Source organism: Lepidochelys kempii, chromosome 14 (genome assembly GCF_965140285.1).
Source record: "Lepidochelys kempii isolate rLepKem1 chromosome 14, rLepKem1.hap1, whole genome shotgun sequence".
Lineage (NCBI taxonomy): Eukaryota > Metazoa > Chordata > Testudines > Cheloniidae > Lepidochelys > Lepidochelys kempii.
Window position 1 is genome coordinate 23,179,960 of NC_136393.1, and position 16,826 is coordinate 23,196,785.

Here is a 16,826-nt window from a genome sequence, read left to right on the forward strand (position 1 = left end):
TTGTCTGCTAGATTGAAGAGCCCTCTCTTAACGAATACAGGGGAGACCCCAGAGACATAGGGCCTTGCAAACAAGGGTAGGGAGCTGAAACATGGCTGCAGAAGAGGGACAGGACTGAGGCGATATCGGTATGTAGCCCCCAACGATTCTCAGGGTCTGGCACCCAACTGTGAGTTCTCAGAGTCCTACTCCTCTTCAGCAAGCTCATGTGAGAGACAGCTGGTGCATAACTTAGCCCCATCTGTGTTTGTGGCGTGGTGTTTGTGGAAAGGTTTGCTTTTTCAGCAACTGGGTTACGGTTCTTGACATGAAGGGCGGGCTCAGTCTGTAGCCCTTATTTGGCCTGCCTGGAAAGGATTCTAAATGGTAGTCTGTCTGTCTGTCAGGGTATGGATTGGGTGGTGAGGCGGGTGGGACCATACACAAGAAGGACCTGGGGAAGAACACAAGTGACCTTTGATTGTACAGCATGTCTGTGGGAGTGAATAAAGGAGAAACCCTGCTGAACTGGGTCTGCCAGGGTGCTTCCAGCTTTCTCCAAACTGCTGGCTGTGCTCTAGGGGTAAGGCCCTTGGCACGGCCGACCTGACTGTGAAGATCCTGCCCCCAGGTGCCAATCAGGGTGTTTGCCTGTGCTCCTGCCTACAGAGGGAAGGCCCCAGTGATGGGCCCCCACAAATGGAACAAACAAAGCTCTTTTTGCCAGCAGCATCTTGCTGCAGCCTCTACGCTTGGCTGAAGTAACTGTAGTTTCCACCATTTCAGATCTGCCAAATTAGACACCAGGACTGGTTTGCATGTGTTGTCAGCAGTGCATCACCTGACAGCGCTGCAATGTTAAACTGAGAGCCTGGTGCAATGGAAGCTCTTGAGACAACAACAGAAGCATGTGATGGGCAAGAACAATAATAGCTGGCTGTTACAGTCTCTCTCTAGGGCATTTATTGTCACCGCACCCCTATGTTGTTATCCACATTTCACATGATAGCTACAGTTGTAAGGATGGGTTGCTTTCCAGTAATGGGGGTGAAAAACTCAGACATAGGAGAGCTGAACTGACGCGTCCCTAGTGAGACCCTCTTGCCTCATTGCTGATCTAGGGCCATGTTCATCCCTGGTGTAACTTCATGGACTTTTAATGGAGACACATCAGAAGTGAATGTGTCCCTTCAAATCCAAACGCTCCAGAGCAGCTGTTGTCTGCTCCAACACATTAAAAAAAAAACCCACACCTGTATGGTATTATGGCTTTTAGTTTTGATCTGAACTTAGTTTGTTTGAATGTCAAGGCTTCAGTTCTCTTATTAGTGAAGGGAAGTTGAAAACTCAGATGCATAATCTCTTCACCCTCTTCCATGCAAACCATGTATCACCATCACAACAATTCAATTTTTGGAACAAAGACAGAAAAAAGAGACAAAGCTAAAAACAGGAACTATTAGATAAACACTACTATGGGCTCTCTGCTTGTGAGGCGAGCTTCTTCCTGCCCTGAAACATCTGTCGAGGTAGCAGTAGCTCTCTTGGGAGCTGACAGGCTTGCGGAGTCCAGTTCTTCAGGTCTGCTGGTGTTCATTCTTGTAGTTACATCTTTCCCTCCAGCCACAAAGCCAGGTGGTTAAATGACTGAAAAGTTCTTCCATTCATGAGAAGTTTTAGGAGCATTATCTTAAGTATAGGCTTAAATATAACCCTTCAGCCTGTGTATAGGAGATGGTTAGGGTGCTAGTGGGGGACACCAGAGACCCAGGTCAGTTCCCTGCTCCTCTGCAGGCTTTTTGTGTGACCTTGGGCAAATCAATTAATCTCTTGCTGCCTCAGTTCCCCATCTGTACAGTTGGGATACTGCCCTACCTTGAAGGGATGTGATGAGGATCAGTCCATTAAAGACTGTGAGGCTCTCAGGTACGGGGCATCAGGTAAATACCAGAGACAGACATTCAGCTGTGACGTCTTGAATTCACTGTTACAAAAGAATTCTATGAAGTCTTCAGGCTTATGAGCCTGGTTTCTTTGTTAAGAGGAAGATAGGAAGATTAAGAAAGCAATCCTGGAGAAGAAAGAGACTTAAGAAACCAAGTAGGGGGGAAAAAAAAAGTACAACCATTATTATTTGTGTTACAGTAATGGCTAGAGACCCCAACCAAGATCGGGGTGCAGTGGCAGCTAGGCACAGTACAAACAAAATGTAAGGCAGTCTCTGCCTCAAAGAATTTACAAACTAAACAGAGAAAGGAAATATCCCCAGTTTACAGATGGGGGACTTGAGGCACAAAGGGCCAGATGTCAGAGGCATTTAGGCACCTAATGGGATTTTCAAAAGCATGTAGGTGCCAAACACCCATTGATTTCATTGCATCTTTAGGTGCCTAAATACCTTTAAAAATCTGGCCCAGAGGCTAGAGTAAAAATTTCAAAATTGCATGTAGTGTACATACCCATGTAGCCCCCCAGCATGGGTATAAGTACCAGTGTAGACAGTGAGACATGGTTTCAGTAAGTAAAGACACGCATGAAGGATGTGGGTATGTACCTGAGTGCATACCCCGCATGGCTCTCCGCTCGCCGAAGCTCTGCCTGTGTTTACGCTGCTGTTTCTATCCGTGTTGTGTCCCACTGCCTCCCCACTGCTGGAGCCTTTCCCTGCCTCAGGAATAGTCTCCGGCAGTGGGCAAAGGCTTGGGCAGCTCCCTGCTACTGGAGACTCTCGCAGTCTCCCCTTTGCCAGAGCCGTTCACTGCGACATGCAGCTATACAGCACAGTGTGGACACAGCGTGCTTTCACTGTGGCATGTAGCTGCACATATGCTACACGCCACCGCCAGTTGTGTGTAGGATAGACGTAGACTGAGTCTCATTGAAAGTCAGTAAGATTTAGGCTCCTGCGTCACTTAGGTGCTTTTGAAGATATTACTCTACATTATTTGCCCACGGCACTGGTTTGAGGCTCGCATAGCAATGCAGTGTGGACATTCCAGCACAAGCTTGAAAAGAACAGGGCCACAGGCACATGTCCCACAGAGCCGGGTTTACTATGCAATGTGGACATACCCACAGGGAGCCTGTAGCAGAGCTGGGAACTGAACTTGGTCTCTGTGCTTTATTGCTCACCCTGTCTAGTGTCACACAGGGAAACTGGCAAAGTCAGCCACTAAACCCAGATCTTCTGGGTCCCTGGAAACCACGTCAACTTCTTGGATATTTAATGTTGATAAGTATGTCTAGTTTTGGTTTTGCAGGTTGTGGTCCCTCCAATGCACAAACTCTAGCATTAAGAGGCTGCTGCTGATGCAATTAATCTCCAGGGTGGAATTAGGGAAATCCTGTTAAATAATTCCTATTTTCAGCAGCGTGAAAGGCTTGGAGAGAGAAATTTATGTGGTGATGACATTTCTTAAGCAGCTCTCAGCTTCCTGTTGGCTTTCTCTTTTGATCCCCTTATCTGTAGGCACTTAGTGAAAGCTAAGCAGAAGAAGCTGGACCAGAGGGAGTTGGAGGAATAAACCACACATGACTAACACATTAAAAAGGGCCAGCACTTTGGTATCCAGAGCTGGAAAATTAGTCACCCAGGTTCAATGGTGTGTGTTTTTAAAATATTTATCTCCATCAGCTACTAACACTTCAGGAAGTTGCTCTTTCTTCTGTATTTCTGCTTAATAGGGAATATTTGCACTAGAATGTTCCGGCTCTTTTGCAGGTCAGTGCACTTGGCCAACCCTCTCTTTCACGATCACAATACGTGCCCCTCCTATGGAAGGGCATCGTTGATTTTTACTTCCAGGATACCTAGTGCTGAGCTCCAATATGTCCATAATGCTGAGTTTGAGACAATTCATAGTCCCTCCCTTTCCTTGTTCTTATACTGCAGTAATCCACATGGTGGTGCAACTTTCTGCCTTTACACTTCTACAGCACATTTCATCTAGATAGGTAGCAATGCTCTCTGCAGTTTGATGTAGAGTATTCTATGGGGCTTAACTGTGGCTGGAAAAGTAATATGAAGTAGTAAAATCTAATACACCACTAGCTAAAAAGACATCCCATTGTCAGTATTCATGACAAACTGGAGAAGAGTAGAAGCATGGGTCTCTGTTTTGGATAATAGAAAGCAAGAATTATTGCAGGGTTATTCCATACTGTGCATGTGTGTGCGTGCTTTGTCCAGTTCAATCTTAAATGTCCCCAGTGATGGGACTTGGATTGCTTCCTTGGGGAGTATAATCACTAGCTGAAGAGCTGTTGCTGTTGGAAAGTTTTGCTTGTGTTCTAAATGATTCATTTCTTTAAGATCTGTCCCATTATCCCCATATATATGTACACCCGCATCCCCTCACCCTGAACTACGTCATTCCTTTCCATACCTGGAATGGGATTCTTGTAGATGGCCACCCGTGTTCCATTTTCTTAGGTGTTGCTTAACCAAGCCATACATCCTTGGCTCACTAAGGCCTGAGAGATGTTTAGCAGCCTAAATGTTCAACTGAAGTTAAGATATAGGCTTCATGCTCCATTTAGGAAGAAAGCATGAGTGAGTGGCACCTGCTGGCCTAATTGGGATGGAGATAGCAACCTGCTCTTAAACATCTCCTGTGGCCCTTGAAGTATGAAGTAGAATAGTAGTATGGAGATGTGTGATGCAGTGTGGTCTTGTGGCTAAGGCACTAGACTCTGGCTCAGGGTAGCTGGGTTCAATTCTTGGCTCTGCTGCAGAGTCCTGTGTGACCTTGACCAAGTCCATTAATCTCTCTGTGCCTCATTTTCCCCATCTGTAAAATGGAGATAATGATCCTTCCTTTTTGTCTCTCATCCATTTGGATCCTAACCTCTTCGGGGTAGGGACTTTCTTTTACTATGTGTATGTACAGCATCTAGTGCCATAGGGACCTCCTCTTGGTTGTGGATCGATAGGCACTACTCTGTTCAAATAATCATATCATCCTTGGTGTACAGATAGGAAAAGTGGAGCAGAGACGGTCACACAGTGAGGGCCCAGTACTGCTCCCACTGACTTCAGCAGGAGACGGGTGAAGTCCTGAAGAAGACCCAGGAGCTACTGATTTTCAGGCTTAGGCCCATGCTTCCTCTCAATGTCTGTGCTATTATTAGGGTTGCCAATTTTGGCTGATTGTATTCTTGGAGATTTCATCATGTGACATAATCTTTAATTCCTGGAGACTCCAGGCCACTCCTGGAGGATTGGCAACCCTAGCTATTATAAACAGACCAATTGGGGCCACACAGCCACTTGCGCACTTGGTTTTTACATGGTGAATCAAAACAAGTTCACACTTCTCTTATTTCTAGAGGGACTGTCACATGAGGCCGCCTGTGACCACTGTGACCTCACTCCTAGGCTATGTTAAGGGCTTGGTTTGTGACTGAGGCAATCCCTCCCCCTTTGGCTGTGGGCAAAGATCCTCTGATTCTGCGTCAGATGCTGGTTTCCCCCTTGAGGCCAGTGGTGATTCTCAGATCAGTGATGGATTTGAATACCCCATGTCCCCAGTGGGACTTGGCTTCCACCTGTCTGAGTGGAGAGAGTTGCTCCCAGTCGCATGCTTGGGCTTATATGCTGTTGTCTTCCAGCAGCCCCGCTGTGCAATCAGCTCACTTCCTACCCCAGCAGGCCAGGAACCGGTGACCCAATAAGGAAATAATGTTTACCGCCTGGGTGTTTGGATGGTTCACTTGCCTTTTGTGAGCGGATGTTTGTCAAACCTGTTGCCTTCTGGATCCTTTGATAAGCCACCTTCGCAGGGTTTGAACGAACTTCTTATCTTAGTCATCTCCCTGCCCTTTGATGCTCTGTGCGTACTTGAGCATAAACACAGAGGGTGACTGTGCCTGAGCTGTGAGGATCGTAAGAAATTGTGGGTTGCTCCCTGCTGTGCCCCGGATCCCACAAGAAACATCCTATGGCTCCTCAGTCTTTCTGCTCCGGGGCTCCACCCTTTGACACTGGTACTTAGGAACTGTGTGCACAGGAGGAGGAGGAGACCCTAGAAGCTGGGGGGCTAAGAATGGCAGAAACTAGGACTTCCTCTGTGATCTAAGGAAATACGTGGATTTCATAGAAGGAGTAAGTACCAGCTGTGCAGGGCTAGCTGCTTGTAGCATACATGTACACGCACACATGGATGCTCTCCTTGCTTTCTAGACCTGTGCTCATGACACAAGGGACTGTGCTTATTCCCAAGAAGCCCACTGGAACTCCTCAGCGTCAGAAGAATTCAGGGCTGAAGTCAATACAGGCTTCAATCAAGGGAGGCTTTAGGGTTCTGTGTCTCTTAAGGAGTGATCACCAGCAATAGCTCTTACTAGGACATGACCTGCTCAGGCTGCAGTGAGCTGAGCTCATGACACCTTCCTGTGGACGGCTTGGTTTCTGATCCCTGAAGGCTGGCGCGTGTGATGCGAGAGATGTGCCGCTATACTCGCTTGCTTCTCTGCTGGTGCTGAGCTTCCAGATCTCTTTGTGGCAGGGGGCTTGGGTGGAGAGGATGATTTGTTGCACTACTTCTGCTTTTGTGCCACTCGGAGTGAGTGATCTGCTTGGACCTTTGTTCTGGTGACATTGGTTTATTCCTGCACCTGACCCCTGCCATCAGAGTGAAATGGGGAAGGCGGAGAGATGAGATGATGTCAAAGGGAAAAAACGAATTCCCTGTAGGGTCTAAATCACATGTGCCTGGTCCTGGCAAACCATTAGATATGATCTGGATGCTTTTGATTTCAAATTAAGTGATTGCCGCTGCAGCTCTTCTCCCACCCAGCACACCTGCATGGATTCCCCTGTATCCATGGTTTGGTTTGGTTTAGTTTCCGTCCTTTGGCTCAGATGACCCGAGCCCTTCCTCTCTCACTTGAGTTGAGGGCTGGGTGAGGAGTGACAGCACTGGAGGAGTGGAGTCCATGAATGAGACACAGGGCAGAGTAGCATTTGTAATCATGCCAGCACGTAGGTCTCCGCCCATCCGACTTCCCAGTGAAAGCGAGTATGTTTGCAAACCAGGCCTCTGGGCTGGGTGGGTTTTTTTCCATTTCCTAATTTGGCATTGCAGCCAGCAGCCTCTGAACTAGCAGGGCAGGAAGAGCTACCGTCTTGCCTTGAACGTGCCCTGGGGGCTTTCTTGTGTGTCCTGGATGCTTGTATTAAAGACCTTGTTCCATGCCGTGGGTTTCCCTTCCACTGAAGGAGATGAAGGCACTCAGCGGGCCAGTTGCTTTTTGCACATGTGTCTTGGGGAGCTGTCGCTGGTTGTAATGGAAGGTGAAGTCTCAGATTGTGACATGGCTGTCTGGGTTTCTTCTCTTGGCCTTTTGGTGGAAATGGAAGAGAAAGAGCATTAATGTAGCCAGGATGCGTAGGGCTGTACCCTCTCCAGATGTCTTGCTGGAATGGTCTGATCTGAAGAAGTGTGGGTTTGGGAATTGCCCCTTGTGGGACAGAAGTCTCTGTAGCCTAAGCAAAAGCAGCTGTGCTAACGGCTGCCACTCCATTTGCTGAAGTGGAGTTGCTCTCATTCACAGCAGCTGAGGATCTGACCCTTAGGCTTGATTTCCTTCTTGCTTACACTTATCCAATGGAGCAACTCCTAACCCCCCCACCCCACCACAGTGGAGGGGCTGAATCAGGCCCTGTGTATGTAGGACATGCTGTACATATTAGACACCTCTGAGTTAGTATAGGCTCTTTTCCTATAGTAAAGCCCACACGCATTTCAGTTACGTAGCATACCAGGTCCTATTCATGTAGGCTCTGTTTTGAACTGCTAGAGTGAGATTTCCAGAGTTTAAGCCTCCTTTCCATCCTTCCAATTCTGGGCCGCTCCAGGGACCAATGAGGCCTCTGGCATAACTTACACACCCCGAGGGGAGTGCCCAAGCTATGGCAGCCTTCCTGGCTTCCTCTGGGTAGCAGTGCCACCAGAATGCCCACAGTGCTATGCATAGTAACTCTGCCCTGCCCTGTCAGCAGGCTGGTAGGGTGCATAAATTGCCCTTACCCAAAGCCTGTGGCAGGGGGAATTCTCCCTTCACTGACCCTTCAACATTGCCGCAGTATGAAAGGGCTATAGCAAAGGGGTGAAGCCCTCGCCTAATGTTTAACCTGTGCGTTCCCACCTAACTATTTCTGCAGGGCTTTCTGGCCTGGCTAATGCAGCTGAAACCCTCCGCTAATAACCTAAAGATGACCTCAAATTGCATGGTTTAGATCTAGAATTGGGTAGGAAATTGTTTTCCTAGCCCATGAGAATTTTCAAGATTTTGAGAATTTATCTGCCCTGCACCTGGGACAAAAAGTCAAAATCTCAGATTCTGTTTTGTGAACAGCTAGTCCAAAAATAATTTTGGAATGGGTCAGTCAATTTTCCTTTCAATTTTGGCCTTTTAAAAATAATACACTTTTTTTTTTTACTATAAATTAACTAATATTTTGAAACAAAAAGTTGTTTTGTACCAAAACTCACAACTCTTTGGTTCAAAAAGTTTGATTTTTTTTTTCAAATTGGGAAACTTGTCAAATCTGACTCTTTCCTGCTAGCCATTTTAGTGTTGACTAATCAATATTTTCTGATGGGGGAAAAAAACCCCATTTAATCAGAAAATTCCCAACCAGCTCTATTCAAATCCAGCCTCCTCCTTAGTGGGGCTTAGCTCAGTTCTGGCTCTGCTTTGGGCCCGTCTAAGCTTGTATCCTCCACACCCCATCTCTTAAAAACCAAACTAAACATAGCAAACATATATTTGGCACTCAAAAAAAGTGTACTGCAGTGAGAGGCAACGTGGCTTTATTTTGTTGTTGCCGCTGTTAAAGGCATTTAAAATGCTGAGCAAAACTTGCTTTCTGTGAACTGATCACGCTACTTCTTTGTAATTCACATAGTTGGTGGACAATGATTCTTAACTTCCCTATTGTCCTCTCGTTCTCAGTCACTTCCCCTTGATCAGTAAGAAGCGGCTTCATTAATGAATCAAGCTGTGCGGTGCCACTCATGGGCGGGGAAGGGAGAGGCTAGTTTCTCATTGTAGCGTATATAACAGTAGAAGTCTGTCCTATCTGATCAGCTATCAGTATGTACTATGGTGATGAGTTGCCCTAAAAATCTGTGTCTAGCAAGATTATCTGTCTCCTTTCAGAAGACACAGTGCCTCTTAATTATTCTAACTGTTCTGGGATTGGAGGAAAATGGCCTTTTGGTTAAAGCACAGGACTGGGAGTCAGAAGACCTGAGTGCTGTTCCCAGCTGTTGCAGATTCATTGTGCGATCCTGGGAAAATTATTTTAACCTCTCTGTACCTCAGTTGACCTCTCTGTAAAATGGGGCTGGTTGTGAGGTTTAGATCATTCATGCCTGTAAAGCATTTGGAGATCTTTAGGTGGAGGCTGCTATTGAAAAGCAAAGTTATTGTGTGGGGCGATTTTACCCCCAAAAAGGGAGACGTGTCAGATGCTCCGTGGAGTCCACTGGGGACTTGACTGTTGATTTTACATGGAAGGCACCCAGAGACTACAGTATTGGGCAGTGATCTGTTTCCACGATATGCATCTGAGGAAGTGAGCTGTAGCTCACGAAAGCTTATGCTCTAATAAATTGGTTAGTCTCTAAGGTGCCACAAGTACTCCTTTTCTTTTTGCGAATACAGACTAACACGGCTGTTACTCTGAAACCTGACATCTAGTTCATCCAGCACATGCCCTGTTTGTGCAGAATAATTGGGGCAGTTGGTCTGAGCCCTACCCTATTCCATATGCAAGTAAATTCTCTAAGGAGAGACATGGATTGCCTCGTTCCAGTGGGGTATTTGTACCCCCATTGCTGTCGCTTCCCCTCTCCTTCCTGTCTTGTGGGTGTGGCATCTCCAGATGCTAGTGTGTGGCGTGAATGGCAGTGCCATGCACTATTACTTTTTTATTTCCACACACAGCCTGTTCTGTGAAGGCTAGAAAAGACACAGCCAGGAGTCTTCTCTCCTGAATCTACTCGCTGTCTTGGTCTTTTTCTGGTGCTTTCCCTTCTTTTCCCTTCCCTGAAGAACAAATTCCAGAATTCAAGCCTCCACCGAAAACTCCCCAGGAGCCTGTTGTCTTCTGCCAGATCTTGCACAGCCTTCAGTTAGTTGTTCTCAGGCTCTCTCTGGGACTCTGTCTGAGCCACAGCTGCAGGCCTTGTTACAGGCAGGAAAGCCCTTCCATTGTACCATGGCATGCTGCTCGGAAATTTACAAAGCAGCACCAAGGCGTGGCGATGGAGCTGGAGTAGGATTGATCCCAAAGCATCAGCCCTGCCAGTGCTTTGAAGTGCCACTGTGGGCAACTCACCCTGCATACTCTTAGCGCTCGCAGGCACGTGCACCTGAAGAACTCACCCCAGTGCACTAACGTGCTATCGCAGATTTCCAGAAGTGACTAGCGATTCGGGGTCTCTCCATTTTGTGGGGCTAAGCTTGAGACACATAAAAAGGGCCAAATTTCCAGCGGGCAGGTGCTCAGCTCTTACCGAAAATCTGGTCCCTTTTAAAGTGTCTTAAGCTGGGCACCCTAAAAGGAGACACTCCAAATCACTGGATGCTCTTTAAAACCTTAGCCCCAGTCTTTGGCCTCCCCTTGCATTGCTGGGAGTAGGGAGGTGACATAGGGTATGTCTGCAGTGCAGTGGGAGGTGGGATTGCTGCCCATGTAGAGTTACCCAAGCTAGCTTTAAACTAGCTGGCATGAGTACCTATAGCGGCGAAGCTGTGGCAGCTTGGGCTTCAGCACAGGCTACTGCCCAAGTAGGTGGGCTTGCACAGCCTGGGTCACTGTGGCTTCACTGCTCCAGCACTTGAGCTAGCTAGAATAAAGCTAGCTCAGATACATCTACTCCCTCTGCAGTGCAGGCAAACCCTTAGCAAGGCCGCTTGGAAAGTTTGACTTGCATTTTCCAGTACTGTCCCCTGTAATGTAATTTTGCACAGGTTGTGGGTCTGTTTGGTGGGGGGTGACGTGAGGGGGAATGAAATGTCGCTAGTTCACCATTCTGGACACATTCCAAAGTCCTTTTTCCATTAAATTTTCAACAGACTTTGTTGAATATGACAAGCCTTGGAGACGTGTGTGGTCACCACAGGCACATTAGGAAACTGACAGACGCATTTGTACTTTGTGGTTTGAAAATTACGGTAATAACTTTCCCTTCAGGTCCCAACGTCCATTTCCTATTTCAAAATCAAGGGGCATAAGGGAGGGAATTCTGCTGTTCTGGGACAGTGCGTGGCAGGTGGATCAAGAGTTCTCAACGGGCAAGAGGCATTTCCTAGTCTTTCTTTGTTGAACACTAGACTAACATTAGCCTTTCTTCAGATGACCCAGCTGTGTTCTCGAACAAGCTGACATGTAGGATTTTTGTGCCCTGTGGCAATGTGCTGGGTGATACATGAGTCATTGCCTTCTTAGTCACCGCTTTCCTTTTGACGCTTGCCACAAGTCATGAGTGAAATGCCAAGCGGATCGGAAGATGAGCACATACTCTCTGTTCACTTCAGACACTTTGTGGCAGAATCTCTTCTCCCTACACTGCCATAGCAGAGTTAGTCGGTGGGAGTATGCATGCTCGTTGACAGGAAACCAAAACAGTCCATGGTAGAGTCTGGTGCCAACATGTTGAAGAAGCTCTTCACTTCCCAGTAAAGCAGAGTGCTTTCACCTGCCAGGCCAGTGCTTCAGTGCCACTTTTGCCTGGAGGGACCCACGTGTGGATTCTCTGAAGTGTGGATGAGGTAGGAATAGGGGCTTGATTCTCTGACTTGCCAAGTTCATTTTGCTCTCCTTAGGAGCCCAAGGCAGCTAGAGGCCTCCATCAGAGATCTTCCCCTGTGCGGGGCAACCTCCACCAGCATATAGCTGATGGTGTGGCTAGGCCAGCTCTGCCATGCCAGAACCCTGCCCACTGACGTGAGGGAGGTAGTGGGTGGGCAGGAAGGTGTAGGGTGGAGCACAGCTCTGTTATACTGGGTTCTCCACTGAATGTAAGCTGCTTTCAGTGGCTGTGAATTGAGGAGCCATGATCGCCAAGTTCTGCTTGGATACATTTGAGAATCAAGCCAAGAGAAATGCTGGAATGCCCCAGACTCAAGTTCAACCCTTCGAGGATCTTCTAGGATCCTAGTGTGTGTTGAGAATGAATAGGAGGCAGCTCCTGCTATCCAAAGGCAAAGGCTGCACTGGCTAAACCTTCCTCCCGGGAGACATGGATTTTAGATTAATATTTTTAATTGAGAGGCAAGGAAGCTCTGAGACCCCCCTGAGGCCTCTGGCTAGAGAGGGGAAGGTGCACACCTAGCATTAGCCATCTGGATGTTCAGCTCTGATTGCAGGGGAGGTGGCCTTAACTCAGTAGTCTCTTCATTATTTGTAATAGAAGGAGGTACATGATCACTGCCATGATGCTTAATTGAAAAGGCTAGTTTTCTTACCACCAGTGTGTCCCCCACCGCTCCCTTGAATTGGATGTAATGCTGTAAGAAGGACGACGCCACGTCATGTGCGACTCATCGTGTGTTGGCCTGCCTACTGGGTTTGATCCCTGCACAGTAAGGGTGGAAGGGTATTTTCCATACAGTGAAATTGATGGTGAAATGTGCGTGCAATCTGCTATTTCAACATGGCTGTGACTATCCTGCATGACGAGGCACTCTATCCAAGAGCACAGACTCCATGACCATGTGTATCCTGTGTTATGCCAATAGCCTCTTGGTCTTTGCCTTAAGTTGGCCAGTCAACAGCAGGGACTGGCTGGAGAAGGAGCAGATCCAGCTCCCCTTTGCAGACCCACAGGTTGTTTAAGGCTAGAAATATGATCCGTGAGGAGAGGCACTGTAGGATGAATCCATAGCCACTAACAGTGTCCATCACGGTCACTATTTAAATTACACGCCTGCACTGTGGGGTGGAAAGAACTCGGAACCATCTGCTCCCTTTACCATCTAAGCCACGAGACTTCCTTAGCTGTCAGTTACGTCAAGGCTCTTTGCAGGCCTATAGCCACTAGACTTCATCATCATTGCAAATGCATGAGCGAGTCTTGCTCTCTCCAGCGGAGGGTAGTTGTGAGCATACGCACGTACTGCAGTTGTGGAGGATCTTACGCCCCCTGGTCACAACAAAGAGACCCTGCAGCTCCTCTTGATTGAGTTGCCCATGTCTCTTGTTTTGCTGACAGTTGGGAAGGTAGGGAAGACAGGCGATTGGCAGAGAAGATTACAAGGTAGCAATGATAGTATCTGAAAAGGTCGGGAAGAGACTCTTAACTGGCTGAAATGTCAAAGTGGATGTCCTTGCTTTTCAAGGCTTCGGAGAGTTCTTTTGTGTTCTCTGCTCAATAGAGTGCTCCTGGGTACGGCCTGGTGATGTTAACTCTTCTCTCTATATCTCTATTTAGGAGATGATCTAAAATGCAGCACACAACTTGCACAGAGGACAGGATCCATCATGCACTGGAAAGATGTCTACATGGGCTGAGCAGAAGTGCAGCCTCCTCCACCACATGGACTGGTAGGTGACCCAATATTCATGGGCTTCCTGAAGGCCCACGGTATCCTCACCAAACCTTGTGGCATAAATGTCCTGGGATCCCTCCTGCCCTTTCTGTTGATATTTGTACATCTTGTCCTTTGCCTGGTAACGTTCTGCCCAAGCAGTGGGAAGGTAATATGGCTAGGAACTACCGCCGCATTCCTCTAGCGACTTCGGGGCTCAGAACCACCTTCCCTTCAATACATGAGTTAGAGATGGGTCTGCTCTACTTACCCACTTGTGCCTGCCCAAGTTCTTCACCTAGCTGGAAAGATGTGCCAAGATGTTGAGAGATTCAAGTTAAGTTTAAGGTAGTGAGTAAACGTGCTATGGTGTATGCGAACTGGTCAGAGCACTGGCTGAAAAGGGTAGGAACCTCCATTCACCACATGGGATGACTCCTGTTCTTTGACTAGCTGGTGCGGTCTTGCTTTGGGGCAAATGCAGCTCAAACATATATTTCCGTGTGTGTGTGTGTGAGGGGGGGGGTGTTCACTGGGATTTTGGGACAAGGGGAACAATGAAACATGGTGGATGGCATTTTCCAAAGGACCCAGTGCTGGCCCAGCTCTGTCCATTAAAGTCAATGGTAAAGTTCCCATAGACTGCAGTGGGAACAGAGTTAGCTCAGTACTGAGTGCTCTGGCAGTCCCACCTAGCATTCGGTGCCGGGGGGGTGTGACCAACATTCAGTTAACTGAGGGAGTGGGTGTTCTGTTAACCAGAGATTAAACGGTTCCATGGAACTGCAGTTACATCGTCTCATTAAAATATTCCCCCTCCCATGTCTGTCGTTTAGTCACGTCAGGCAGCATCACTGAAGACGTGGAGACTGCGTATAGAGTAAGGTATTAGTCTGTGTGAATAAGGACGTGAGAAACTCTCCCTGAATTTCTGTCTTGCTACTGGTACCTCTGTGCTTTACTCACCGGTCACTGCCGTTCAGGGACCGTTGGTCTTTGCTACCCTCATTTTCATGGTTTTATAACTTGGATACCAGTAACTCTGGATCGTGATCTGAGAGCCAGGTTTCAGCCTGATATACTACATTCATATCTTACCAAACTTTTTCCCTTTCCCCCAAGATGACCAAAGTATACAACCCTTTCCCAGCCAGCTGGGTCAGGCATCTTTAAATCAGAGAATGGAAAAAGAATGGGTGTGTCCCAGCTTTGGATGTGCTGTGTTGGTGTATGCAACTGTCACGGGTTGTTTTCAATGCCCGGCACCTTTATGTTTCTGGATGTTTGCTTGTCAGCATGCTATCAGGCAGTTGAATGCTGCACATGTTCGTGGAGACTTTAGATTCATAGGTTTCTAAGGCCAGATGGATTATAATGATTATCTAGTCTGACCGCTGCAAAACCCTGGCCCAAAACACTCGCCCTGAAACTTTGGCATCAAGCCCATATCTTCGGTTTGAGCTATACCATATCTTTTAGAAAGGTATCTAATCTTGAATTAAAGACTTCAAGGGATGGAGAAACCATAGGCAAATTGGTGAATGACTCTTGTTTTTAAAAAGAAAAAGTGCCTAATTTCTAATCTGAATTTGTCTAGCTTCAGCTTACCGCTATTGGATGTTGTCAAGCCTTTCTCTGCTAGATTAAAGATCAGTCTGTCAGAAATCTCTTCCCACGTAGATACTTTTAAGCTCTGATCAAGTCACCTTTTAACCTTCTCTTGGATAAACTACATAGATTGAGCTGCTTTAATGTCACACTGGAAGGCAGGTTTTCCCGGCCTTGAATCATTCTTGTACAGGTTGAACCTCTCAAGTCCGGCACCCTCGGGATCTGACCAATGCCGAACCAGAGAATTTCCCGAACCACAGGAGGTCAATACAGTGTGCCAGCGGGTCTCCATTGGCACAGGAAGTAGGATATGGGGGCTGTGGCAGCACCCCCAGGCTTTGTACCCAGTGTGGTCCGCGCCTGGTGGCCCCGTTGCCGCTCCCCCCCCCACCAGGGGGCTCTGATGCCGGCCCTAGGCCCCAGCCTCTGGCCCCTCGCCTGGGGTCCTAGCTGCTGGCCCCAGGTCCTCCCACTCCCTCCCGGAGCTTGAACACCACGAATCAGCTGTTCACTGAGCTCCGGAAGCGCTGGGAGGGAGGAGGAGGAGTTAGTAAGTGCAGGGCCGCCAGCGCACAAGAGGCGTGGGGAGAGGGGGGAGCTTGCCGGGCCATGGATGTTGCCGGACCAGGGGAGTGCCGGATTAGAGAGGTTCAACCTGTAGCTCTTTTCTGAACGCTTTCCAATTTTTCAACATCCCATTTGAAGTTTGGACACAAGAACTGGGCATAGCATGAAGTAGTGATCTCGCTAATGCTGTATACAGAGGTAATATCACCTCCCTACTTCTATTCAATATTCCCTTGCTTCTATATCCAGTGATCGCTTGCACCCTCTTAGCTACAGCATCATGCTGTGAGCTTATGTTCAAATGGTTATTTACCATGGCCGCTGGGTCATTTAGTGTCACTGAATTCCAGGATATAGACCCTCAGCTTGTAAATGCGGCCTACATTCTTTGTTCCTGATTTTATGGCCTTGCATTTGGCTGTATCTATTAAAACACATTGTTCAAATGACCCTGCCTTGCCAAGCAATCCAGATTGCTCTGTATAACTGACCTGTCCTCATCATTATTTACCACTCTATTTTTGTGCCCTCAGCAAATTTTGCTAGCATTGATTTTATATTTTCTTCCAATTCACAAATAAAAGATATTGAACTTAATTGGGCCAAGAACAGACCCCTGTGGGACCACACTAGAAACACCCCCATTCAGACAGATGATTCCCCATTTAAAATTACTTTTTGAGATCGATCAGTTAACTGGTTTTTAATCCATTTAATTCAGGCTACATTTTTATCAGAATGTCACACATGTCTAAATGAAACCCCATCCAGAAGTATAAATCTATTATGTCAACACAGTTGCCTTTACCAGCCAAACTTGTGATCCCACAAAAAAATAACCAGTTTGACAAGTCTTATTTCCATAAAACCATGTTGATTGGCATTGATTTTATTCCCATGCCTTAATTCTTTACCAATTTTCATTCCATATAATTTTTTCCATTATTCTGGAGAGCGTTAGTATCTGACTAGCTGACCTATAGTTACCTGGACCCTCCTGGTTACCTTTTTAAAATAGTGACACAACATATGTTTTTTTCCCAGTCCTCTGGAACTTCCCCAGTGTCCCAAGATTTGTTAAAAATCACTCTTAATGGTTTCAAAGGCTCGTCAGCCAATTCTTTTGC

At 47.2% G+C, this 16,826-nt stretch overlaps 1 protein-coding gene across 5 annotated transcripts in view; it reads left to right on the forward strand.

Moving 5' to 3' along the window:
• Positions 1-16,826, forward strand: part of PIK3R5 (phosphoinositide-3-kinase regulatory subunit 5) — a 96,219-nt gene that overhangs the window by 29,070 nt on the left and 50,323 nt on the right. For 3 of the 5 annotated variants that reach the window (XM_073310451.2, XM_073310444.1, XM_073310450.1), the window contains exon 2: positions 13,425-13,537. In XM_073310451.2, coding sequence (XP_073166552.1) covers positions 13,438-13,537 — 100 coding nt within the window. In that variant the 5' untranslated portion in view covers positions 13,425-13,437. Of the gene's footprint in view, positions 1-5,946; positions 6,083-12,770; positions 12,821-13,424; positions 13,538-16,826 lie in introns of those variants that run through there. The other 2 variants (XM_073310446.1, XM_073310445.1) reach the window with 2 other exon arrangements.